We start from the raw sequence: 25,902 nt of genomic DNA on the forward strand, positions 1-25,902 counted from the left end.
GTGAGAGGCCCGCGTAACGCAAAAAAAAAAAAAAAAAAAAATTTATATAAATAAATAAATAAATAAACTTTAAAAATAAATAAAACGGCACAAAATTAGAGGATTAAGCACTTAGCAAGGGGCCGCCGGGTGCGTCTGTGTGAACAGGTGACCCTGCCTAAGCACCCGCCCCCCCTGCGCTTTGTCCCTCTGATGACGCTCCGTCTGTGACGTCCCCTTGGCTGAGGGGACTCCTTTCCTGACTCCAGGCCCTAGCCCCAAGGCAGATGGTGCAAGACCAGATGTGTCTCCGCCGGTGGCTCCAGGGGCCCCTGAGGGGGACCAGTGGCCTCTGACAGAGCCGTGGGAGAGGTCAGCCCCTCCTGCCCTTGCAGGTGGCAGCCCCCCAGTCCTCCAGCTGGATGCCAGGGAGCAAGAGGGCCCTGCTGTTCTGTCCCCCATCCCCTGAGCCTCGCCCTCACCAGCTGCATCCTGCCTGCCGCTGCCCCCGCTGACTGACCCCCTGTGCCCGCCTGGAGCCTGCCTGGGCCAGCCAAGCTTAGGGCCCGGACCTCCTGGAAAGATACCCACTGCTGGGGGAGCCGAGGCCCCCGAGCCCCTGGGAGGAGGGCAGCGCTTTGACGGAGCCACAGCACCCGGCAGAGGCCACTGTGGGTGGGGAGCAGCGGGGCCCTCCCACCTGGGCGCAGCGTCGCCGGGAGCCCTTGTCTGCAGCCCAAGGGTGGGGGCCTGATGTTGGGCCAGTCCAAGGGGTTTCAGCATTTGCCACCCAAGCCTCAAGCCCGTCCAGGACAGTGTTCCTCCACCAGCTAGACCTAAACCCTAACCTTCCTGGCCATGCCTCTGCCCTGCTCAACAAGCTCTCAGGTGGGCACCAGGGGCCACTTCCCCCCCGGCACTTGGGGGAGGCCCTGTCCTGGTTTGCCTGCTCCCGACTCCTGGCTTCAGCACGGAAGTCCCACAGCCCAGGAAGCCCTCAGTCCCGAGCACATGGGGATTGGTCACCCTTCTCAGGGCCACAGGGGCTAAGCTCCTGCGGCCGCCCTTCCCCCATGCACGGCCAAACTGGGCTGAACCTGGTCCCACTGAGGGGGCTGTCCTGCATGGAGTCAGCTGCCCTCACCCCCGGCCACAGCGGGAGTGACGCCCCGGGTGAGCCCTCGGGCTCTGGCACGCTTCCCTTTCATTCAGAAGACCTCTCCTCCCCCACAAACTCCCCCGCCGTGGGTCCCGCTGCCTTGCACCAGGGGCCGGAGGCCCGGGCAAGGGGGGCTCTGTCTCCACCCTACGGACGAGGAAACCGAGGCGCGAGAGCTCAACCACCTGGTTGAGGCCCATGGCTGACGTCTGAGTCCTCGCGGGTGCTCACCGGGGCCGAGGGCCGAGGCTCCTGGAATTTTCACAGCAGCCCAGGACGCAAGTGCCATGCTCGTCTTTGCATCCGTGGGACCAGGGCATGGAAGGCTGGATGCTCGAGGTCCACGGATGGGCAAGCTGGGGTGCCTGGTCCGCGGATGGGCAAGCTGGGGTGCCTGGTCCTCTGGGGCCAACGTGCCTGCGTGGTCCCCCCGAGGACATCACCACAGCTGCCCCCACCCCTGACTCACTGCCATTGGCACGCCTGCCCCACCCGCGGCACCGGCTGCATGGCCGCCCGTCTCCTGACTCATCACCCTGAACTCCACCCTGGCCGCTGGCATGTGTCACAGACCCGATGAACTCTGCTGCTCGTGGCTGTGCCTGGGCAGGGACCTTGGACAGAGGCCCAAGCCCCGGGTGGAGAGCATGTGTCCTGCGCTGGGCCGGGGCGGTCTTCCGGTGTCCCGCAGGCCCCCTGCGCTGTGACTGGCTGCAGGTGCTGGCCCTGCTGCAGGCCTGTGTGACCTGAGTCACTCCTGACCCAGAGATGCCCGATGTGAGGGTGACAGCCCAGCCCCACCTCCGGGCAGGACAACCTCCGGGCAGCTCCCACTCCGGGGCGCCAGTGGGAGGGGCTGAGGCTGGACTTCTCCTGAGCCCCTCGCCTGCCACCCCTGCTGCCCCAGACAGCTGCTCTCCCCGCCCCCCGCCCCGGCCCTCCCGGGGGCTGCAGGCAGAGCAGAGAAGCTGACCTGGGCGAATCCATGGGCTGCAGGCTGGGAAAGGCGGCCGAGTGTGCGTCTAGCATCAACTACCTGCCAGCCAAGAGCCCCAGGCGTGGATGGACGAGGGCCAGACAGTAGGACAGTATCTCTCTGACTGTTCTCGGGAGGGGCGGGGTCAGCAGGTGCCTCAGGGGCCCCTCTCCAACTCGGCACCCCAGGTTCCCTCAGGATAAAATCCACCCAAGACCCTTCTCTGCTGAGAGGCATCTCCATCCTGAGCCCAGGGCCCTGCTGAGGGGGGTTGTGGTGCAGCTGCCAGCGCCCGGCCCGAGCATCTGCTGGCCCATCCAGGTGGGCCTGGTGGACGCCCCTCTATTTTGAACGAGGAGCAGGTGTTTGTCCCCAGAGAGACTGACTTGCAATCTGCTTGGCAGCGAAGCCCAGCCTCCCAGTCAGCCTGCCCACCCTTCACGGATGTTCCTTTTTTTCTTTCTCTTTTTGAGCAAGACCTGCACATAGAAATAAACTTCCACTGTGCACACACTATCTTCTGCAGAGCCCTGGTCCAGCCAGAGTGGAAACGGGCCCAGGGACTGGTCAGCAATGAAAACCACAAACGCCTTCAAGTTTCACTGAAATAGAAACAGCTTTGCAGAGGGGATGTTGAGAAACGAGCCCTCTGCAGTTCTTAGAACCAAACATAAAAACTCGCAGGAGCAAAGCTTCGGTCGAATGGAAGCTTTGCTCACTCTTGCGTTGAGCTGTCCGTCTGACCCCTCCCCTCCCCCCCTCCCCCGAGACTTGGCAGCTTGCCGACCAAGCCAGATGCCGAGGAGTCAGAGCTGCCTCGCTTGCTCTGCCCACGTTCCTCAAGGAGGAAGTGGAGACCGAGGATGGCTACAGGAGTTGTGGGGTGGAGGGATGGAGGGCTTCCTGGAGGGGGCAACCCGGGGCCAGCTGAGCAGGTGGGGGGAGGTGAGAACATCAGGGCCAAGGAGCTCAAGCCTCCGTCCTACCAGGCCAAAGCTCAGATGCTCAGGGAACCTGGGAACAGCAAACCACCCCCTTCACCAGACTTGAAAGCCCCTCGGCCCCTCCTCCAGGAAGCCCTCCTTGCTTTAGGAAGCCTGACACTGCTCGCAGATCAATCTCACTCTTCCTTGTCCTCACAGGGAGCCCTAGGAGGGGTGCAAAGAGCCGATTGGCCCTGTTTTGGCCAGGCCATGGGCTTTGGGCATGAGCCATGAGCCATGGGCTTTGGGCATTTCTGCGGTCGTGCTGGGCCTGGCACTGTCTGCTGTGACAAGGGGTGAGCAGCACCAGGAGCTGGCCACCTGGGCTGGCCCTGCGTCGGTCACAGCACTGGGGGGCCCAGGGCACAGGATACAGATGCCCTGTCCCCTGGTCCGCTTTGCCGGCCCTCACCCAGGAACCAGACTGGCTAGTCTGAGACAACATCTCCCCTCAGACTCCCGGGCAGGACGGGCAGCACTGAGAAGAAACTCGGGGCAGCTTCTTGGGCAGCCACGCCCCCCGCCCTGGGCAGTGCCTCAGGTCCCTGCTGGCCCCAGGAAGCTCCTGCAGGCCGAGGCCCGCCCTGGCTGTTCGCCTGGATTCCCGGGGTCCAGAGGCCATCTGTTGTAAAAGCTTTCAGCTAGAGATTACGACTGGCCCAGGGTCCATCTCTTCCGGCTGGAGGTGCTTCCTTCAGCCACCCTGGACACACGTCCTTGCGGAAATCCATGTCCAGCTGTCCCGTCTGTGCTGCCTACTGCAGTCGCTTTGTCGCCAGCCAGGGGCTCAGAGCCACTGCCCAGCGGCCATCCGCAGGGACGCCCAGAGCCACTTCTGCTGAACGCCAGCTTGTGGAGCACCGAAGTTGGCTCCAGACCTGCCTGCTTGATGGGCCCTGTCACAGGGAAGGAAGCCATGGTCCTAGGCGATGACAGGTTTGTTTATTTTCAGGGGCAGAGGCAAGCTGCTCACGCCTTGCCGTGCTCCGGCACTTGGACCCACCTGTTCATGGTAAACTCCGGGCTGGGACCTCCCTGTGATCCCCACTCCCTCCTAGCCCTTGCTGCTCCCTGATACACGGAGATTCAGGGGCTGTGCCCGTGCGCTCAGGAGCCGTGCTGGGAGGGCAGACGGCAGAGGTAGCTGCAGAGAGAGGAGCCCACGGTGACAAGTCTGTGGGGCCATGTGTGCACAGAGGCCTCACGTCTGACCCTGGGCCGAGGGGGTCTGCACGAGCTCCCATGGGGGGCTCGACGTGACCTGACCTGGCTTCGCGAGATGACGCTTCCCGATGCACTAGATGGTCTCTCTGGCAGCTCCAGGAGCACTGGAGCCTTTGGGACCAATGAACACAGGTGACACCAAAACCCTCTCCATCCTGCCAGGCACTCCTAACAAATACCAGTGCCCAAACCTCCAGCCCCGTTAACGGAGCCGGTTTCCCAACTGGACTCAGAGGGTCGGATGCACACACGGCATCTGGTTTCCAAAGCAACCCCGAAGGTGACGGTGTGACACCCAACACTGGCAGAGATGCACGAGGGTCACGAGCATCGTTCAGCATCTGTCACCTCCTTTGGTAGCAAGGGACAAGCAGACATCCCGGCTTGGCACTGTGGGCGCCCCCATTATTTGTGGAGATAGAACTAGTTGACCCCCAAGTCTGTAAACTGACAAAGCCCCTGACATTTGTGAAGTGTTTCCGTGTTCCAGGGGCCACACTGCGTGGGAGAGTCAGAGGCTCCCGGGACCCGCATGCGGGTGGCCAGGGACGCCGGCTCCGTCTCCCGGGGGGCGGGGCACAGAGTGCAGAGAAAGGGGTCATAAGGGGCCTGTGCAGCCCCAGCCCCTCTGGGGGGTCCTTCATCAAGAGCCCTCCCTCCTGGGCTCCATGCTCTGACAGCAGTCGTTTCTCCAGGGCAGGAGAAACAAAAACAAATTTAATTTATTGGCAATAGAAGTGGAAGTTCCCAGGCAGCTGTGGCCTGAGCTGTCGGCTCCTGGAGACCAGAGTCTCCCTGGAGATCTGTTTCTGTCTGAGTTCTGGCACGTTGGTACTTGGGTTTCGACTGGAGTTCCTGCACCATGACCCCAGCTCACAGTTTCTGGGAGGGTGGGGGGAAGTTGACCCAGAGGTGTCCCATCTCTTTTTTGAGTAAGTTAAAAAGGTCAGGGAAGGAGTCCGTTAAAACTCAGCAGGAGGCTCCCCAGAAAGGGCTGGAATTAGCTCTAAATGCTATAAATGTCGACCAGGCACTGCCCCTCGGGCAGCTGGTGACCCCAGCCCCTGGGTCGCTGTCTGGCAGCTCCTTTCAATCCCCATCATGGGCAGGACAGGGAGGGGAGCTTTTGGCTCTTTTGAGAACCACCAGGGCCCCAGGGGACGGAGCAGGGATTTGGGGGCTTGCGGCAGAGCCACCAGGAGCCCCCCTGTGCCCAGGCCAGGGAGGGTGCCCACGCGCTGGGCTGCAGGGCGCCGGGGAACTGCCCGCAGCCTGGCCTCACTGCCGCCGCCCCCTTTTTGGCTCACCCTTGGGCCAGCGCAGCCTCCTGACGGGGTCCCAGTGTCCATGCCTGCGCCCAGGCTGCCCCAAACAGCAGAGTCATCTCACCTGCTGGGGCCCAGGTGGAAGCTCAGGCCTGTTCTGCACACACGTCCCCTCGGCCTTCACGTGGCCGCTCGGAGACGCCTTCACAGACCCTGACCCAGGCTCAGGGACCCCACAGGCTTGCTAAAGGTTTCAAGCTTGGAGAAGAAAAGATGGACCCCGGAGCCCCAGACCTCACCACACCCTTCTTGCCATGGCTGGTTCTCCCCATTTGATCCCCTCAGCTGTCACAGGCACCTGTCCCATCACAGCAGGCTTGCATGTGGTCAAGTCCACCTGAGCTCAAGTTTGGCTCATTACAGTGTTGGACAGGACCCGGCAGGGAGCAGCCAGCACACTCCAGGAGGCAACGTGAAGAGCTTCAGCCAAGGGGTACCTGACAAGGTGTGAACAGGTGGGTCTGCCTGACAAGGTGTGAACAGGTGGGTCTACCTGACAAGGTGTGAACAGGTGGGTCTGCCTGACAAGCTGTGAACAGGTGGGTCTGCCTGACAAGCTGTGAACAGGTGGGTCTACCTGACAAGGTGTGAACAGGGGGGACTCCTGACAAGGTGTGAACAGGTGGGTCTACCTGACAAGGTGTGAACAGGTGGGTCTGCCTGACAAGGTGTGAACAGGTGGGTCTGCCTGACAAGCTGTGAACAGGTGGGTCTACCTGACAAGGTGTGAACAGGTGGGTCTACCTGACAAGGTGTGAACAGGTGGGTCTGCCTGACAAGCTGTGAACAGGTGGGTCTACCTGACAAACTGTGAACAGGTGGGTCTGCCTGACAAGCTGTGAACAGGTGGGTCTACCTGACAAGGTGTGAACAGGTGGGTCTACCTGACAAGCTGTGAACAGGTTGGTCTACCTGACAAGCTGTGAACAGGTGGGTCTACCTGACAAGCTGTGAACAGGTGGGTCTACCTGACAAGGTGTGAACAGGGGGGACTCCTGACAAGGTGTGAACAGGTTGGTCTACCTGACAAGGCTGGGCAGGTAGGACAACTGCCAGGCCTGGTGCAGGATCCTGAGGCTCCCCCTGGGAAGCCCTTTCCACCCCAGGCCCGAGGGCCAGTGACAGAACCCACGGCCACGGTGGGAGACGGCGCCCACTGCACAGCAGGGAGGAGATGGGGCAACACAGGCCGCGAGCTCACCTGCCGTCTCCCTCTTCTCCTCCTGCGCCTCCCACGGGCCGTGCCTGGCTGGGGCAGGGCCAGCGATCCGGACTGCTGGGCTCTGTGTGTCCAGGCCCTGGCAGGACAGAGAGGGTGGAGGGATCTGGGAGAGAGGACAGGAGGACGCTGGTGGCATGCTGCCTGCAGCACCTCTTCGTCTGGGTGGTAAGACGGATCCATAGTCCCAGCCTCACAGGGTCACCACGGGGGTCAAATGAGAATATGTATGAAAGGCGATTCTCGGCCTGCCTGACCTGTGTCCCTCGTCCTCCCCCAGACCCCACCCCTACCAGGGCTGTGTCCTCGCAGGGAGGCCAGAGGGTATCTCCTCTGCTGAAGACACCCAAGGCCCCATCTTGGCTGTCCTGGGACTGTCCGGGGCTCTCTCAACGGCGGCCTGTGAGGTCTGCGTTCAGCCTTCTCCTGCTCCTGCATTTACCAAGGGGCCCCGCGCTGGCCGGGGGCTGAGATGACGCGGGCAGGCAGCCTGCAGGGGCCAGCCCTCTGTCCACGAGAGCTGTCTGCATTCTGCCTCTGCCTGTGGAGTGTGGTCTCGTGGAGCTATTGGTGGCCCCCAAAACATCCGTCCAGTCCGAACCCCCAGAACCTGTGAGCGTGAACTTGTTTGGAAAAAGGGCCTCTGTGGACGCGACTAAAGATCTCAAGACGAGGTCATCCTGGAGTGGGGGGGGGGCCCTAAATCCAATGACAAGTGTCCTCGGGAAGAGCCAGAGAGGAGAGACACAGACACAGGGGAGAAGCCGCGTGAAGACGGAGGCAGAGACGGGAGGGACGCGGTCACAAACCCAGGGATGCCTGGGCCACCAGAAGCTGGAAGAGGCAGGAAGCACCCTCCCCTGGAGCCCCCGGAGGGAGCCTGGCCCTGACCACACCCTGATTTTGGGATCTGGCCTCCAGATCTGTGCGAGAATAGATTTCTATTGTTCTGAGAGGCCTGGTCTGTTGCTGGTCTTTGCTGCTGTGGCCCCAGGACAATCAGCCCCGGAGACCAAGGAGTTTCCCATGGTCTCCGTGACAGACAGAAGCACAAAAGGTGTTTGGGGTTAGAGCTTTTTCAAAACATGAACATCCGCCCCTGGTGGTTTTAACTGGAACCTTTCTGAGCGTCTTCTAGCTGCTCTCCAGGTCCTGCACAAAAGTAGGTATTTTTAATACATGAGACGGGCATCTCTTAAAACAAGCTGTCAGGAAAATGAATTGCAGGAAGTTTAACTGGTGTTAACCCTGTCTTAGTGCCTTGCAATTATCCACCTTGAGAGTCTGCAGGCGTGTTTGACAGGGTGGGGACCTCAGAGGCGCCTTGCTGTTCCAGAAAAGCCTCCCTTGGCTGGGATACGCTGTCTGTTCGCCGCCAGCTCGCCGTGGCCGGCTGGTGTTTTTCCCCATCTTCTGGGCCTCTGAGTGCTCAAAGAGCCCACTGTCCTCAGGGCCCCCGTGAGATCGGCGCCCCCCAAGCCCCGGGCCTGCGTGCGGCAACTGCCCTCACATGCCCCCTCCTCCTCAAACCCCGTGTAGCCCCGGGCAAAGCAGACATCCCCGGCTGGGGCTCAGGTCCACCTCAGGAGAACGAGCCTTGGCGCTGGGTGGAATCTGGTGCCCAGGCGTCGTGCCAGCCTGTGGGGGCAGAGGGGCCTTTAGGCCGGCCACTCTCCCTCCTGCCTCCTGCAAAAGCCACGTGGGCATCGCCGCAGGCGTCAGCACAGGACCCGCCACGACTCAGCTGCCTGACCCCTTGCTCGTGGGGTTCTCCGTCCTGCCTCCTGCCCTGGACGCTGGGGCCTGTGCTCCTGACCGGCTGTCCCGGGGAGACGGGCAGACCAGTGGGAGACCACCGGAGGGCGCTTTGCCGCAGCTTGGCCCTGCCTCCCCCAGGCCCACCCCTGGGGTGATGTCACGGGGCTCCCCACACTGAGGACAGTCCAGAGGGGGGTCTCCAGACTACGGGTCCAACAGGGTCCCTGCGATGGAGAGATCCGTGCCCCCACCCGGTGCACCTTCTTCTGAAGGGTCCCCGGGAGGGGCTGGCAGCAGTGGGAGTGGCCGGTGAGCCCAGATCGGGAGCGCCCGGGAGACAGGTCGGCACAGATGTAACTGCTTCTCCCCCATCCCCGGGCAATAAATAACGACCCTGGACAGTGCTTCTTGCCATGCACATCCTGTCGGGCACAGAGCCCAAAAGGGACCAGTTCACAAATGAGTGAGTCTTTGATCTTGGCTCCGGACCAGCATGTCCTGGATGGCTCTACAGACGGGGCTCCTGAGTGACACGACCCAGATGTGCTTTCACTCCCTCTTGACCCTCGGGAGCTGGAGGTTTGGGGTCCTGCCAAACAACTGGGAAACTATGCTCTGGACAATAGTATCCCAGGGCCTGCTGTGAGCAGTCACAACTTAATAATTCCTAAACAGCGATGATTCCCAAACAACCCCAGGATTCTCTGAACTTCAGGAGGTTGGAAGTGGTGTGTTTTTTTAAACAGAGGAATCTTTTTTGAATTACTCACTGAAGAATGCTCTTAACCTTTAAATATGTCCAGAGAGAGTTATTGAAATTTACAATAAATCCACCTTTTAACAGACAAAGAGCTAAAAATGTTTAAGTCCAAATAATGTTGCACTTTTTCATAAGCCTCAGTACAAGATTTACTCAAATGCAGTGGCTGTCTTCAACTTTATGTTTCTAGGATAACTGTGTTTCTTTTTATGTATTCTTTTGCAACATTGTTTTAATAATCCCTTTGAACCAGGTCTTTTATCATAAGCTGGCTCAGATATTTTTGAAAGTAGGCAGTGTTTAAAATCCCCAGATGACTTCCACGTGGGGTACTGCACAAGCTCTCCTGTCATAAACTATACAATTGTACGCAATTTATCAGGCGATTGTTTTCAGACACAGGACAAGCCTCAGTGTACAACTGTGGCCCCTGAGAGCAGGGAAATCACAAGGTGGGTCCCACTGTCACCCAGTTCTCTTCCTGGGGACACTTTTCTGGTTGTGGCTTTAGGAGCTGGGGTCTGGGCGGAGCATGGTTACTCCAGCTGAGGAGGTGGAAACCGGAGCTTGGTGCTGCAGGAGGGACCTCAATCTGCAGATTAAGGCACTGAAGAGGGGGACATGCATGCCCATGGGAGGGTCCTCGGAAGCCTGTGGGGGGCCTTCCTATGGGTCTGGGCTGGCTGGGGTGTGTGCACAGACTGAAACCTTGAAGGGCTTATGGGAGGGCGGCTGGCATTCTGGCAGAGCTGGAGGGGAGAGGAGTGCCCTCCCTAACACCCCAAGTAACCTGCTGAGATGCCAGCAAGTCCACACCTTAGTAGTAAGGACCATGCCCTAGAGGAAGGCCAAGTCTAGACCCACCCTAACTAAGCCTAAAAGCAAAGGACAATATCACCGGTGGAGACTGAGCCCAGACTTGAATCCTCCCAGGATAGAAGGGCTGGGCTTTCCACAGAGCTGCACTAATGAGGCGTAAGCCAAGCCTCCACGAGTTCACGATAATCAGTCTGCAACTGAACGGCCTGCTAAAACAAGAGCCAACACTCTTCGAAGGAAGAAAACAGAATCCAGAGTCTTCAATGTGTCATCTACAATGTCCAGTGTAAGTAAAAAATTACTAGGTATGCAAAGAAATCAGACAATGTGACCCACTAATAAGAAAAAAAGAAGTCCATGAAAACAGACCTCCGGGTGAACAGTGAGCATGAGAAGTGTCAGGTGTGAAGGGGTACAATATGAACACTCATCAAACTTTGATAACTTAAGGGTGCATGTGGATAGCCCGAGAGCAGCCATTACAAGAACAGATTCAGAGAGGTATATATACCTCAAAAAGTCAGTAGAGGAGCAAAACCGGATACTCCGGCTTCCCAGCCTGAGGACTAAGAAAGTGGAGCACATGGGGAAGGAAATCTCAGCAGGTGAGAGCTGGAAAAGGGGATCCCCTAATTCTGTGCATTAACTGACACCAATCCTGGGGTTACCATTGACCTGCACATGTATGGCACACACCCAAAGAACCAGAGTAAAGCTTCCGAAATCTGAACTGTGATATAAACCGCCTCCAAGATCTAAGACTACACCCTGAATGGTGCACATATGGGGCAGAACTGAATAGCACAGTCAAGAACCTGAAAACAGAACTGACATTGGAACCATCACCAACAGAGAGTGAGACAGAACTCCAGTTCTAACTGGGCTGATGTGGCTAAAAGGAAAGAATCAATGAAAAACATCAACCTTCTCCAGAGGATTTTAACATAATCCAAAATACCACAACGGTATTCAAAATGTTTGGGAAGTGGTCCAAAATCCCTTGACATTGAAAGAACCAGAAAAATATGGTTAACTCTCAGGGAAAAGACAATTCATACATGCCCCCCTCGAGAAGACTCAGATGATGGAATTACCAAAGACTTGACAGAAGGTATCACAAGCATGCTCCTTGAGGTAAAGGCAACCCTCCTGAAATGACTGAAAAGATAAAAGTTCTTAAAAGAGAAAAAGAAACCACGTTAAAAGAACCGATGGAAACTTTAGAACTAAATAATACAACATTATCAACCACATTGACCCTTATGGCATAACATACCCAACGACAGCAGAATACATATTCTGCAAGTGTGCATGTATCACTCACCAACACAGACCATTATCTGGGACCATAATACAAACATTAACACCGTTAAAGAATGGATATCATGCAAGTATGTTCTCTGAACGTATGGAATTAAATGAGAAATCAATAACAAAATGTTAGCTGGAAAATTGCCAAACATTTGGAAGTTAAACAACACACTTCTGAAAAGGAAGCTCTTTCTAAAGAGAAATAAGAAAATATTTTGAGCTGAACTAGAATACAGCATTTCAAGGATTTTGAGATGCTACTAAAGTAGTATTTAGGAGCAAGTTTTTAGCATGACATGTTTATATTATAAAAGAATTGAAAGAAATCCCAGGTTTTGAATTAATTGTCTAAGCTTCCACCTTGAGAAATCTAGGAAAATAAGAACAAATTAAACCCAAAGCAAGCAGAAAAATGAAATGCAGATAGGAGCAGAAATGAAATTGAAAGCAGAAAGACAATTTAAAAAATCAATGAAATCAAAAGCTTGTTCTTTACAAAGAACAATAATATTGATAAACTCCTAGCCATCCTCTGACCAAAGAAAAAAGAGAAAAGACACAGATTACCAATATTAGGAATGAAAAAGGGGATATCATTACAGACCCCACAGACATTATAAGGATGATAAATGAATACTACAAACACCCCTATGCCAACTTAGTTAAAATGGACCAATTCCTTGAAAGATACAAGTTGCCAAAACTTACTCAAGAATAAATGCATAACCTGAATATCCCTATTAAAGGAACTGAATTAGAAACCTTCCCTTAAAACTTCAGGCCCAGATGGTTTCACTGGAGTAGTCTACCAAACCTTTAAAGAAGAAATAATACCAATTCCACTCACTCTCTTTCAGAAAACAGAAGAGGTGCAAACACTTTCCACCTCATTTCATGAGGTCAGAATTATCTTGATACCAAAACCAGATAAAAACATTACAAGAAAAGAAAATTATAGACCAATATCTCTCATGAACATAGACCCAAAATTCTCAATAAAATATTAGCAAATCAAATCCTGCAACATATAAAAAGGATAATACATGACCAAGTGGAGTTTGTCCTAGGACTGTGAGACTGGTTCAACATTAAATTAATCAATGTTTTCCACCGAAATGAGGTACCTAGTATACTAAAATTCACCAAGACGGAAAGGAAAGTGGTAGTTTCCAGGGGCTGGAGGATGGGTGAATGGGGAGCAGTTGGTTAAAGGGTTTCTGTTGGGGAAAATGAAGAAAATTCTGGAGATGGATAATGGTGATGATCGCACAACAATGTAAATGTACTTAATGTCACTGAACTGTGCATTTGAAAATGGAAAAATGGTAAATTTTATGTTATGTATATTTTACCACAATAAAAAATTAATATCATTCACCATATTAGCTGACCAATGAAGAAAAACCACATGATCATACCAATAGATGCAGAAGAAGCATTGGACAAAATTCAGCATCCATTCATGATAAAAAACTCTTAGCAAACAAGGCATAGAAGGGAACTTTCTTCACCTGATAAAAAACATCTACTAAAAACTTAAACTAAAACCCTCATACTTAATTGTAAACACTAAAGACTTTCTCTCTAACATCAGTAACAAGGCAAGGAAGTTTTTTCTTCCACCCCTGTTAAATATCGTACTAGAAGTTGTAGCTAGGCCAGTAAGGCAAGAAAAGGAAATTAAAGATTTGGAAGGGATGAAATAAAACTTTCTCTATTCACAGACAACATCACTGTCTACATAGAAAATCCCAGGGAACCTACAAAGGAATTTCTAGAATTAATAAGTGTATCTATCACGGTTGTAAGATACAACATCAATAACTAAAAATCAATCACATTTACATATACTGGCCATGAAAAATTGGAAATAGAAAAAAATTTAAGTACATATATAATAATTCCCAAAACATGAATATTTAGATATAAATGTAACAAAATATGTGTAGGATCTGTGTGCTGAAAGCTACTACTGTTGAAAAAATCAAAGACCTAAATAAATGGAGAGATGTAGTGTAATCATGCATTGGAAGGCTCAACGTTAGGATGCCAAGTCTCCCCACATGATCCATAGATTAACACAATCCCAATCAAAATCCCTGCAGGCTTTTTTGTAGACACTGAAAATCTGATTCTAAAATTTATGTAGAGAGCAAAGGAACTAGAGTAGCCAAAACAATTTTGGAAAAGAACAAAGTTGGAGGACTCATGCTACTTGAAAGACTTCCTATAAAGCTACAGTGGTCAAGACTGTGGGGCTGTGGACAGTACAGACACATAGATTAAAGGAACAGATGACAGTCTGGATAGAACCCCACACATGAGGTCAGGTGATTTTTTAATTAAGGTGCAAAAAAACTCCAAAGGAGAAAACATCATCTCTTCACAAGCGGTATTGGTCATGGATATGCGTATGCAAATAAGGTACCTACGTCTCACACCCTATAGAAACATTAACTCAGAATGGATCATAAACTTAAGTATAAAACACAGAACTATAAAGATTCCAGAAGAGAAGAGAGAAAAAAACTTAGTGACCTTGGATTAGGTACAATACCAAAAGCATGATCCATTAAACTTTTTGATAAGTTGGGTTTTGTCAACATTCCTACTTTTTGCTCTGTGACATGCAATGTTAGCAAATACAAAGATAAGCCACAGAAGGGGAGAAAATATTTGCAAGTCACGTATCTGGCAAAGGACTAAGATGCAGAATATACTTTAAAAACTCTCAAAAGTCAACAATAAGAAAACAACCCGATTTTAAAAATAGGCAAACTACGGGAACAGACACTTGGCCAAAGGAGATATGCAGATTTCAAGTAAGCACCCGAAAAGATGCTTCATGTCATGAGACATTAAGGAAATGCAAATTAAAACCTCAACAAGATACCACTACACTCCTACTGGAATGGATAAACGAAAACAAAAAAACCCAAACCAGACACTGACGATACCAGGCGCTGGCCGGGATGCAGAGAACTGTCTTTCCACGTTGCTGGTGGACATTCGAAATGGCAAGTCCACTTTTGGAAAGGTCTGGCTATTCCCTATAAAGTTAGATACACTTCCTGTATGACCCAGAAACCTGACCCCCGTTGCACGTCAGAACAACACACGAGCGAACCATGGACCTCATCCAGCCACTGTCTCAACGACATCCTTTCTGGACCAGGGTTTGATGGGAAACCACGCCTTGTGCTCATAGGCTGTGTCTTTAATCCCCTTTAATACAGAACGGCCCCTTGGCCTGTCTTGGACTTTCATGATCCGGGCACATTGTGAGCACAGGGCAGCTGCTTTCAGAGCATCCCTCAATTTCGGGGACAAAGGGATGCGTGGAGGGTCCGCTTTCTGGGCAGGGGTGCCATGTCCTCAGGGCATATACAGCAGGAGGCCCACGATGGCCCCAGTCTTGGGGGCGCTCACTCTGGCGTCTGCCCGTTTCCCCAATATAATGTTACTCTCGGGGGACCCTGTGACTCGCGGAACTTCAGCCATGAGTGTCAGCATCACTGAGGCCGAGTCGGCTACAGGGGAAGCAACGGAGGATCAATGAACGGGGCGCGAACAGGTGGATGGATGGGGGAGGAGGTCACCGGGCGCAGCTGGTGGCACAGGACAGAAACAGAGAAGATGATCGATGCCCTGATTTTATTGGAACCAATTTTCTTCCACTTTGTAGAGACGGGTCTCGGCTGCCTCTGCCTCCGCGGAATCACGTCAGACTTTAATGGCCTTGGTGCTCAGGACACCACCGGGGTCACCTTGCCCACGGACATGAGCTCCCCCTGCATGAGCCCCGCCCAGAGCCAGCCCCCACTTCTGCAGCCGGGCCCAAGCCCAGCGAGGAGCACTGTTGCTGGCGGCACTGAATGTGAAGGCAGACAATGAGGCCGGGCGCTCCCGGGGTGGCCCCCAGCTGTGCAGCTGCTGCCAGGGCCACGGGGCCTGGAAGACGGCAATGACGAAGTGATGACCGAGAGCTCTCAGCCACGCCGACGCAGGCCTGACGGGCTCCTGCCTGTGATGCCAGGAGAGGCTGCCTTAGGGCGGCCTCGCTGGGTGGGGGTGGGGGCCTCTCTAACAAGGGTGCAGATGCCCTGTGGTCACTAATTCATCCTTCCCGGGGCACGGCCACGTGCAAAGGGGCTGCTCTGACCTGGGAGCCTCCTAGAGGTCCTCTGTCGGTCCGCCCTGGCAGAGCCCTGTGCTCCCAGGAGGAGGACATCTACCCCCCGGCTGAGCATCACGAGGACAGGGTTTACGCAGCGGGGGGGATAACGCTGCCCCAAGGACACTTGCTAGTGACTGCACAAGGCCACCACTGTGCACTCATCACCACTGGGCACTAACCACCACTGGGCACTAACCATCACGGGGCTCTAATCTCCACTGGGCAGTATTAAGCATAAGTCCTGGACCAGGGCGCTGCACGCTCTGCCTGCAGGTGCCCCTCAGCATCGAGGGCTGGAGGTGACCCTATTCCTGGGGCGTCTCTGGCTGTAGCCCGAGGTCTGGACTCTGAGCTCACTTGCCCACCCACTGCAGGTGTGGCCCCCCAGATCCTGCCCCCCCAGAGGCACAGATGACTCTGTACTTGGAGGGAAAGGATCCCCTTCTAGTAACTGAGCTCTGGAGACAGCCAGTGACGGGGACAGGAGGGCGTGAGCGACCACAGTCAAGCACATGCTCAGCCCCCAGGCCTCTGCCACTAAGGCCTCCTCGGCTTGCTGCCCTCCGGCCAGCTGCCCGGTCAGTGCCCAGTACGCTCTCACAGGACGGATGGACACAGGCCCCACCAGACCCGCAGCTGCGACACAGAGCCTGTGATGGGAGGACCTCATCACGCTGAGGTCAGAGCACGAGGCCAGGCCTGAAACGCAGTGGACCAGACACGACCAGGGTCAGCCCACCTGTGTGGGGACCACTGCCTGCCCTGGGAGACGCCTGAGTGAGCGGGGGCAGTATTTCCCAACAGGGAGACTCCACAATCCCTGGCACGTGCTGTCTTCCACTCCAGATGTCTGCCCTGGGCCCAGCAGTCCGTTTAGGAGGAGTGAATCCAGTTCCCTCTGGGGTCCAGGGAGGGGCCGGACCGTCCTGGGGCAACGTGGCAGGCCCTGCGGGCTCCTCCTCCCAGACTCCCCCACTGACCTGGGGCCCAGGGTCTGGGGCCTTTGCTGGCCTGCAAGGCCCTGCCCTCACTGTAAGCTCCTCTCGCCCCCTGTCCACCCCCAGCCCCCGGCTACATGCCCAGAAAATGAGCAGCTGTGGCCAGCGATGACAGTTCCAAGTGGCTCAGAAATCTAATCACTGAACCACCTCGTTTCTACACACGACTTCCGTTTGCATGTGTCCAGGATGGACTCTCACAGGTGTGGGGGGCTGACAGGCCTTGTGGGAGACAGCTGGGCTGGGAGGGGCCCCCGTTTTGGAAAGAAGGTCATGTGATTGGCCACCGTCGCCACACGTCCGAACGTGGTCCATGAGAGGCAGAGGCACGGAGGCAGGCACCCGGCCCCTCTCTGGACAGACGTCACGGTTTAAACACTGTGGACGGTGGCCCAGATCTGCCAGGTGGCCCAGAGCCCGTGTGGGGAACGTACAATCCCCCAGGGAAACGTCTCCTGGGATGGCGGATGGCGGTGCAGGAGAGACGCGGTGGGGAGCAAGGCCAGGGCTGAGCTCCCCCGTGAGGAATGTTCTTTCAGGCACAGGAAGCAGCCCGCATGCAGGAGCCCAAGGAGCCTCCCGGGAGCCATCAGCATCAGAGGGAAGGGCACCTTTTACAATCGGCCCGTCAGGCTCTCCCAAGCACGTGGCCAAGGCCTTTAAAAAAAAATGCAAACTCTGGTCTCCGAGGGCGCCAGGAAGCCAGCAAGTATTGAGTAAACTCTCGCAGCGCTACAGCGGCGGGCGCAAGAGCGGGTCCTTCTGCAGCGCGCGCTCAACAGACACCTGTCTAGTGGACGAATGAGCAGGACACGCCCCGGGCCACATCAGCATCACAGCCTCTGACCAAAAGGATTCCTGGGAGTGGCGCTTTGGGAGGCGAGGCCATGTCACTGAGGTGTCTGGTTCCATGACCAAGAGAGAGTGAGGATGCTTTAAGGGGGAGGCCGTGCTCCCTCTGCTGTTATTGTTTTTTCTGGATGATCCAAACCCCGGCTGCTTCTGGCTGAGCCACAGGGGCCAGAGCGGGCAGGGGTCTGAGGGGAGCATCCCCTTGGAGGGCAGTGGGCACTGCTGACCCCGAGCTGCTGACCTGAGCCTGACACGTCCAATCTTCATAGGCAGGTGTCCCCCAACCCCCCAACCCTGGGCACGGCCCATCGAGACCTCAAAGGAAGCCGGAAGGTCATTCCCACTCTGGTCACTGCACACGCCCTGCCTGCCACTGTTTCTGGCACAGGAGAGGCATCAGTAGAGAGACAGCCGCCTCTGACTCATCTCTCTGCCACACGCGGCCGCCGAGGCAACTCCACGCAGGGACACCCGGAGCCACGCGTTTTCAACACAGGCGAGGGGGGGGCCCGAAGCTTAATTCTGCCCACCGGGTCCATCTCGGTGGTGGCTTGTGGAGGGTCAGCCGCAGCCCAGGGATGGACACGCAGACGGCACCTCTTGCCCCCCAGCATGCCAGCTCCCCTACCCTGGCACACCCGTCACACTCAGAGGCAACAGCATCAATTCTGCTGGGAAGCTGCGGATGGACAGCCAGACGGGACAGCCCAGAGCCCCACCCCCACCCCACCCCCCCTCAGCCCAGCTCCTCCTTTCCCATCCCACCCTGAGATGGAGGACGCCCCCCCCCACCTTCACGGCTACCCACATTCTCAGGCCACGATGCCGTTGAAAGCGGTGTCTCTGCCAGGACTTGCTCCCATGGACGCCCTCCTCCCACTTCAGGGCCCTGCCTGGAATGTCCCTGCCTGAGCAGCCTCTCCCCAGGGCCGGAATCCCCCTTCCTGGCCAGGCCGCCTCATCCAAGCCACTTCCCCGGGGAGGGCTGCCCCCTGGGTTCCCACGCACTTCGCCCAGACGCTCAGAGGACCATTGGTCACCCGGCTCCAGTGTTATCCACCTTACATGGGCCCCCCGCCTGCCACCATGCCTAGTACCCTAGGATTCTCCAATAGAAACAGCGTCGACACCACCACCTCCAGTAAGAGTGCTTCCGAGAGCCTCTACACGCCAGGAGCCAAACAAGCACTTCCCACACCTTCTCCCTTGAATTTCCACCTTCGGGGGGGCGGGGCTGTGATTGCCCCATTTCACAGATGGGAAAACTGAGGCTAAATTAAGGAACTGGCCCAAGACAGCATCAGGCCAGGAGGCACAGGGGGAGCAGTCCGGGCGGGGGCGGTTCTGCTACAGAGGAGACGGACCACAGGGCCTTTTGAGAAGCTGATAGAAGGGACTCTCTCCCGAACGAGGCCGGCACCAGCACACACAAGTTTACTTTACATCTCAGGGAATCTGGAGACAGCTGAGGCCCATCCACGGATGCCCCTCCCCTAGAGAGGTCACTGATCTAGGGTTCCAGCTCCCTTTGATGGAAGGAGGGGATGAGATAAGGGGGGCTGAGACCTGGCAGCCCTGGAGCGAAAGGTGGGAAGAAGTGGGGGTCAGGCTGCTCTCAAGCCCCACCCCTCCTGCCCCACCCCACCCCCACCCCTTCCCAGCTTCCCAGGAGTAAACTTCCTTTGGGACATTCCTCCAACCTCCTGTACCCAGAGGGTACACAGACCAGAAATTACTGTTGGGGTGAGGGAAAGAGATGCGCTGAGGCTTCCCTGAGGGTGTGCCTTGGACCCTTGCCCCCAGGGAGACCCTGGCCTGGTGCCCTCCGACTCCTGCTCCCCTGAAGAGGCTGCTCACCTGGATGACGACCTTGACCTTGGCGGTGCCCACGATGGGCGTGCACACCAGGCCACCGGGGTGCTGGCCGTCGGCGCTGCGGTTCTGCTGGCCCATGGTGAAAAGCATGGGCACGGCCAGCAGGCCAGAGGCCAGCCAGATAGCGCTGATGAACTTCTTGGTGCGGCTGCGGGACATGAGGGTCTTGGCCTTGAAGGGGTGGCAGATGGCCAGGTAGCGTTCCACACTCAGGCTGGCCACGTTGAGGGCCGTGGCATAGGTGCAGGCGTCACGCAGGAAGTAGTAGCCGCGGCAGACGGCATCGCCGAAGGCCCAGGGGTGGTGCACCCAGATGAAGTTGTACAGCTCCACGGGCATGGCCAGCAGGAGGATGAGCAGGTCGGACAGCGCCAGGCTGCCCAGGTGGTAGTGCACCGTGCTCTGCAGGCTCTGCAGGGACTTCTTGCGCGCCAGCGTGAACGCCGTCACAGAGTTGCCCACCGTGCCCACCACAAAGAGCGCCAGGTACACGACGGTCACCAGCACCTTGGAGTAAATGTCCGTGTTCACGTCCAGGTCGCTGCTGGGCACCGCTGGGACGGGCTCTGACAGGTTGCCCGAGCCGTTGCCGAAGCCCAGGGCCAGGAGCGCCGCCTCCAGCCCCGACGGCGGCGGTAGCAAGTAGGGGTCGCCAGCCTGGGAGACCCGGGGGCCGGGCGCCGAGCTGTTGAGGTGCATGTCCCGCGCGCGGGGCGGGGTGCCGCGCTCCCCGGGGTCCGCGGCTGGAAGCCGGGGCGAGAGTGGGCGCGTCTCAGGCAGGGACAGAGCAGAGGGAGCCCGAGGGGTGGGCGTGAAAGGCAGAGGGGGCGCGCCGTCCAGCCGGGGAGCGCCGACCGGGTCCGTGCCAGCCTAGAGCGCTCGGGGCTTGCACTCACCGGGGGCAGCGCGCTTTCCCGGCTTCCTCCGAATACCAGACCCCACAGTTCCTCGGGCCCCGGGGCAGCAGCGCCGGCTCCAGCGGAGAGCGCCTGGCTGGCTGGGGCTCGGGCTGCGCGGGGCGAGTCCGTGGCGCTGAGCGGAGCGCACGCCTGGCTGTCCGGGGCGCTCTCTCCTCGCTCGCGCTCTCCGCACACCCCGCTCCGCGCACCTCCAGCCGTGCCAGCACCCTGCCGGGCTCCGCGCCTCCCCTGAGCCGGCTGCGACTGGCGCGCCCAGCCGTGGGGGGCGCTGGAGGGGAGAGGAGGCGGCCCCAGCCACTGTCTCCGCCCCGCAAGGAGGCAGGGCTGGCCGGTCGCCCCCGCGCCCTCGCAGGGCCCATCCGGGCTGGGGGCAGCGCCCCAGGGAACTGGGATTCCAGCGGGGTGCGCAGGGCGTATTGGCTCTTTCCAGGCACCCTCCTCAGGCCGCTCGCCCTCCTGCCCCAGGTCTTCCCAGCTTCTTATGCCCCGCCTCCCCAAGGGAACTGCCCCCTGGGTCGCCTCCAGCTCGCTCGGTGGGGGAGAGGAGGTGAGGGGGTGGGGGTCCCAAGGAGCAGGCTTCCTGCTGGGATGGCTGGGCTCCCCTCCTTCCTGGGGTGCCCACGGGGTGCCAGAAGCTGGGTGCCCAGGGGAGCTCTGGTAGTTAAGTGGCGGAGTGGGGGAGCTGAATGAGGGGAGCAGAAAGCAGGGAACAAAGCAGCACTGGTCCCCGAGCAGGCTGCGCTCCTGCGCCTGGCACCCTGCAGGTGGCCTTGTGCCACTGTGGGTGCAGGGGTTACGGTCCAGGACTGTCATGACCACCTAGACGTGGTCATCAGATGTCACGCTCAGGGCCCAGCCGTGGACCTGGCTGGCTGCATCTGGTGGGCTGGGAATCAGAAACTGCAGTGCGTGGAGGGGAGAGAGGTGCTGAGGAAAGGGGGCGAGGCCAAGGAGCCCTGCCCAGACCCCAGACACAGCCAAGGGAGAAGTTCAGGCTCAGTACTTGCTTTTCTGTTCCCAGCTGGCTCTGGGCTTGCCTGCTCCACTGAACCTTGATGTTCTCACCACGGAGTCTTAGCACATAAAATACATGCTTAAAAATGTAGCCTTCACAGGAAACACAAACGTCCCTTTGCTGGAGGCCAGCACAGTGAGCTCTGAGGCGACAGAAGTGGTTTCAACCTGCTACTCAATATTTGGGCAAGTGTTTTAGCTTCTCTGTGCCTCGATTTAGTCGTTTGTGAAATGGGCATACAGGTGAATGGATGCTCCTGGGGGCCCAGCTGTTCTGGATGCTGTCAGCCCTGCAAACAGCAGGCACTCAGTGGACACCTGTGGAGTGAATGCTCTTGTGCGAATCATGTGGGGACTTCAGAGGGTGAGAGTGACGTGCCCAGGGCAACAAAAGTTGCTTTCAATCCACTAAATTGGCCCAGGTTTGCTCTCTGGAAGACAGGCCACCAGTTCAGCGAGCAGGTCCTGGGATTGGGAGCTGAGTGTCCTTGTCACAGGAGTGATGTGCCAGGCTGTGTCGGGCCCATGGAGGCTCATCCCTGCACCCAGGGGAACGCCAGGGTCTCACCATGGACGGTGCCATCCGTTGCCTCTCTCGGGAGCCCCCCAAGGGGAAGGCAGCAGCCCATGGCCACTGGGACCTGTCCCTTTGCCAGGCAGTAGCTGTCACCACTCAGGACACCCCCAATGGAAACACGCTCTGACTGGGCTGCTTAAGCTCACTGTTTGGTTTTCACACCCCTGACCTTTCCGCTAAGCTGACCTTCTTTTCAAAGATTTCTTTTCCAGCCAGCCTAGGAGCTTAAAAAATCATAAAAGGCAACGTAGCACAAATATTATGACAAGGCATTTGCTTGAAACCACACAGGAAATGTCACCTGGAAGGCTTTGCTGTACCGTGTGGGCGGCAGGCCCTTGTCTGGGGTCCCCGGCCACTTTGAATCCTTCTTCTGTGAACCGGGGAGCCCGGACGGCCCGGCAGCCGGAACCTTCGACTCCAAGCTGTTTTCCCTCTCTCCTGTGATTTCCCCAGGCACGAGTGCTTCTTGAACTGCTGAGACCCTTTAGAGAAATCTTCGGTGGGGTGCTCGAGGAGGGCGGGGCTGGTCCGCTGTGGCCTTCAGTGAGCGGATCACGCCCTTGACCCCCTGAGCCCTGCTGCCCTGCCCCTGCCGCTCCAAACGCTGCGTGTCGGCGAGAAGCTGGCCTGTCCGTGTTGGCAAGGGCTAAGGTCCGTCAATGAGGGGTCTGTGTTTCTTGGAGAAGTAGGCATGTCACCTGAGGGGGAAGCAGGAACCTGAGTGGCTCCAGATTCCTGGGTTCCCGGCATGATGTAGGCAGGGTGGGGTCCTGGCTGCTGAGCTGGTGATCACCCGGGCCCTGGAGCGAAGATCAAGTCTAGGACACGGGAGGAAAGATGCCTGGATGGCCACTGCCATGGCGGGGGTCCTGGTTTGTTTGGTTTGCTAACTTCTCCCAAGCCCCTGTGAGGCTACTGTGTACAGTGGGTGCTCAATGGACTTTTGCTGAACTAGTGTAAAGGATAAGACAATGGACAGCGAGTTGAGGGCTTTGCTTTCCTGGTTACAAGAATTTAGTCCCTGGAGTCCCAGTGTCAAGGGGCCCCTCCCCCTCAGAAGTGTGTCCTTAAGGCACTGTCCCTCTCTTTCCTCTGGTCCCCACTCCACCGTTGGGCAACTCTTGTTAACAAGAAGGCTTCTTCCTAAATTAAAAAAAATAAGTTCGCAGCAATACCTGTATCAGTTATCTGTCTACCTCCTGCTGCAAAACAAAGGACCCCAACCTCAGTGACTTAGTGGCAAAACAAACATTTTATTGTTATGAATATTATTGCTAGATTTAGGCTACAGGTGGGTGGGGAGTAGTGTACATTTATTTAGAGACACTAAGGATATGTAATATGTGTAATTTGTAGAGTTTAGCTGTTGATTTCCCACCCACAGCATGGGATTGCACATGTCAGAATGCACAGCATTCCAAGGAGGATTTTAAAAATAGAGCAACACGTGCGTAAGTGTTAGTGGACGGCGGGGGGGGGGGGGCGGGGTGCATGGACGTCCTTCCAGCCTGGGCACCAGCCTCGGTTCTCACATCCTTGTCCCTCTCGCCCCCTGCTCGCGCCTTGGCCCTTGGCCAGCTTTCTGGAAAAGCGAGCTGTGCTAACAAGGAAGAGCCAGAAGAGGGGGAGGGTGTGGCTGCGGGGAGCGCATCCTGCTGCCTGGGTGTCCGGCTGCCTAGGAGGTGGCTTGGAGTCCTGGGTCCACCTGCCCTGACCTTGGTAAATAAACTGACCAAGTCTCAGTGGACCCCAAGTCACTAGGTTGCTACGAGCACCACGTGACGGGTGCACAACTACACACCACGTGGAGGTCATGCTCTATAAACTCTGGCTTTGTCGCCGGTGGGCTCACCCTGTCCGAAGCTGGAGAGGCTGGACGGGGAAGAGGAGGGGCTCAGCTCCTGGGACCCTCCCCAGCGAGTGCGGGCGTGGGGGTTTATTCCCGTGAGTGGCAGTGAGACCGTGTACCTCAGATTGGGACTTGAACCCCTGTGTGGGGACTCGAACCCAGCCAAAACCCATGGACTATTTTTTTTTTTAACATCTTTATTGGAGTATAATTGCTTTACAATGGTGTGTTAGTTTCTGCTTTATAACAAAGTGAATCAGTTCTACATATACATATGTCCCTATATCTCTTCCCTCTTGCGTCTCCCTCCCTCCCACCCTGCCTATCCCCCATGGTCTTTTAACTTAGATCACACACCTGGTTTCAAGACTTAGTGAAGCTCAGGTTCTTGCTGTCTCATCACAGAAAGAATTCAGTGACAGACAAAGTGATAGGTAAGAAGCAGATTTATTTAGAGAGTAACACACTCCACAGGCAGTGTGGGCCATCTCAGAGGGTGAGAAAGGCACCAGGGTATGGAGTTGTCAGTTTTTATAGGGGTGGGTAATTTCATAGGCTAATGAGTGGGAGGAATATTCCAGCTAATTTGGGGAAGGGGCAGAGATTTCCAGGAATTGGGCCACCACCTACTTTTTGACCCTTATGGTCAGCCTTGGAACTGTCAAGACGCCTGCACGTGTGTCATTTAGCTGACTTGTTACAAAGAGCGTATGCCGAGGCTTAAGGTCTAGTGGAAGTGGACTCCTCCGTCATCTTGGACCTATTTGGTTCTAATTAGTTTATGTCATGTCCTCGGGCTATGTCATTCTTTTGAAGGTTGTGCCCTGCCCACTTCCCTCTGTTTCAGCAGGGTGGAGGATGCATGAGGAAGGCTGTGTTCCAGGCTGCAGGTCAGGGCTGGTCCCTCTGGGGCTCCACCCTCTGAAGCAGGCAGGGAGATGGCTGTGGGGGGGTGGCAGAAGTCAGGCCTTGGGGACCTCACTGTCACAATTGTCATTTCACCCTCCCGCCAAAGCACGGCCCCTTCTCCTAAGTAATCTAAACCGTCTCACAGTGCAGTTTTCCAGATTTATGGAGCAGAACCACTTGTAAGAGCTCCAGCCACTGATACTCCCAGCAGAGAAGGGCTTGGTGGGGCCTGGCAACCGTGGACTCTGCCTGGGGCATTGAAGACTTCAGCAGAGAGACGTGTTGGGAAAGATGATGTTTTGGAGGAAACAGGGTATGTTAGATCATCTTCTAAGGAAAAAGAGAAAATCCGGGCTTCCCTGGTGGCGCAGTGGTTGAGAGTCCGCCTGCCGATGCAGGGGACACGGGTTCATGCCCCGGTCCAGGAAGATCCCACATGCCGCGGAGCGGCTGGGCCCGTAAGCCATGGCCGCTGAGCCTGCGCGTCCGGAGCCTGTGCTCCGCAACGGGAGAGGCCGCAACGGTGAGAGGCCCGCGTATCGCAAAAAAAAAAAAAAAGAGAGAGAAAATCCGATCTCCAAAACATGGCTTGATGCAGCCGTTTCCTAAAAATTACTGTTGGGAAGGTTTTACCGTGGCATTCATTTCAGGCTGATCAACACAAAAGATGCTTTTTAGAATTTTCTTTGAAGTTGTACCCTGACTTCTGGGGACCAGGTTCGAAACTGATGGAATAATCCCCCCCACGTGAGGCCACCACCTTCCCCCCTCATTCCCCTCCCCCTTCACAGCTAGGCCAGGCTGCAAGGAGGGTCCCTAATTACTGGCCCAGGAAAGGCATTTTCTTTTAGAGTTTTTTTTTTTTTTTTTTTGCTGTACGCGGGCCTCTCACCGTTGTGGCCTCTCCCGCTGCAGAGCACAGGCTCTGGATGCGCAGGCTCAGCGGCCATGGCTCACGGGCCCAGCCGCTCCGCGGCATGTGGGATCCTCCCAGACCGGGGCACGAACCCGTGTCCCCTGCATCGGCAGGCGGACTCTCAACCACTGCGCCACCAGAGAAGCCCTCTTTTAGAGATTTGCTCTTGGGCAAAAGACGACAGCACATCCAATGCAGAAGGACAAACAATTCCATCTGTTCAATTTGCAAAGAAAAGCAGTATTTTGTCAGCTCTCACCCGGGGAAGCTGAGAGTTTATGCCTCTTATAAATTTACCA

At 56.2% G+C, this 25,902-nt stretch overlaps 1 protein-coding gene across 1 annotated transcript in view; it reads right to left on the reverse strand.

Annotated features, from left to right (window-relative positions):
• The window catches only part of NTSR1 (neurotensin receptor 1), a gene marked incomplete at both ends in the record, with an annotated part of 42,772 nt that extends 22,658 nt beyond the window's left edge, over positions 1–20,114 (reverse strand). Inside the window, one exon of the mRNA XM_082644991.1 lies at positions 19,398–20,114. Coding sequence (XP_082501117.1) covers positions 19,398–20,114 — 717 coding nt within the window. The remainder of the gene's footprint in view (positions 1–19,397) is intronic.
• Positions 20,115–25,902: the final 5,788 nt, after the last annotated feature.

Source organism: Mesoplodon mirus (assembly GCF_964341445.2).
Source record: "Mesoplodon mirus genome assembly, chromosome: 15".
In the NCBI taxonomy this organism is placed as follows: Eukaryota; Metazoa; Chordata; class Mammalia; order Artiodactyla; family Ziphiidae; genus Mesoplodon; species Mesoplodon mirus.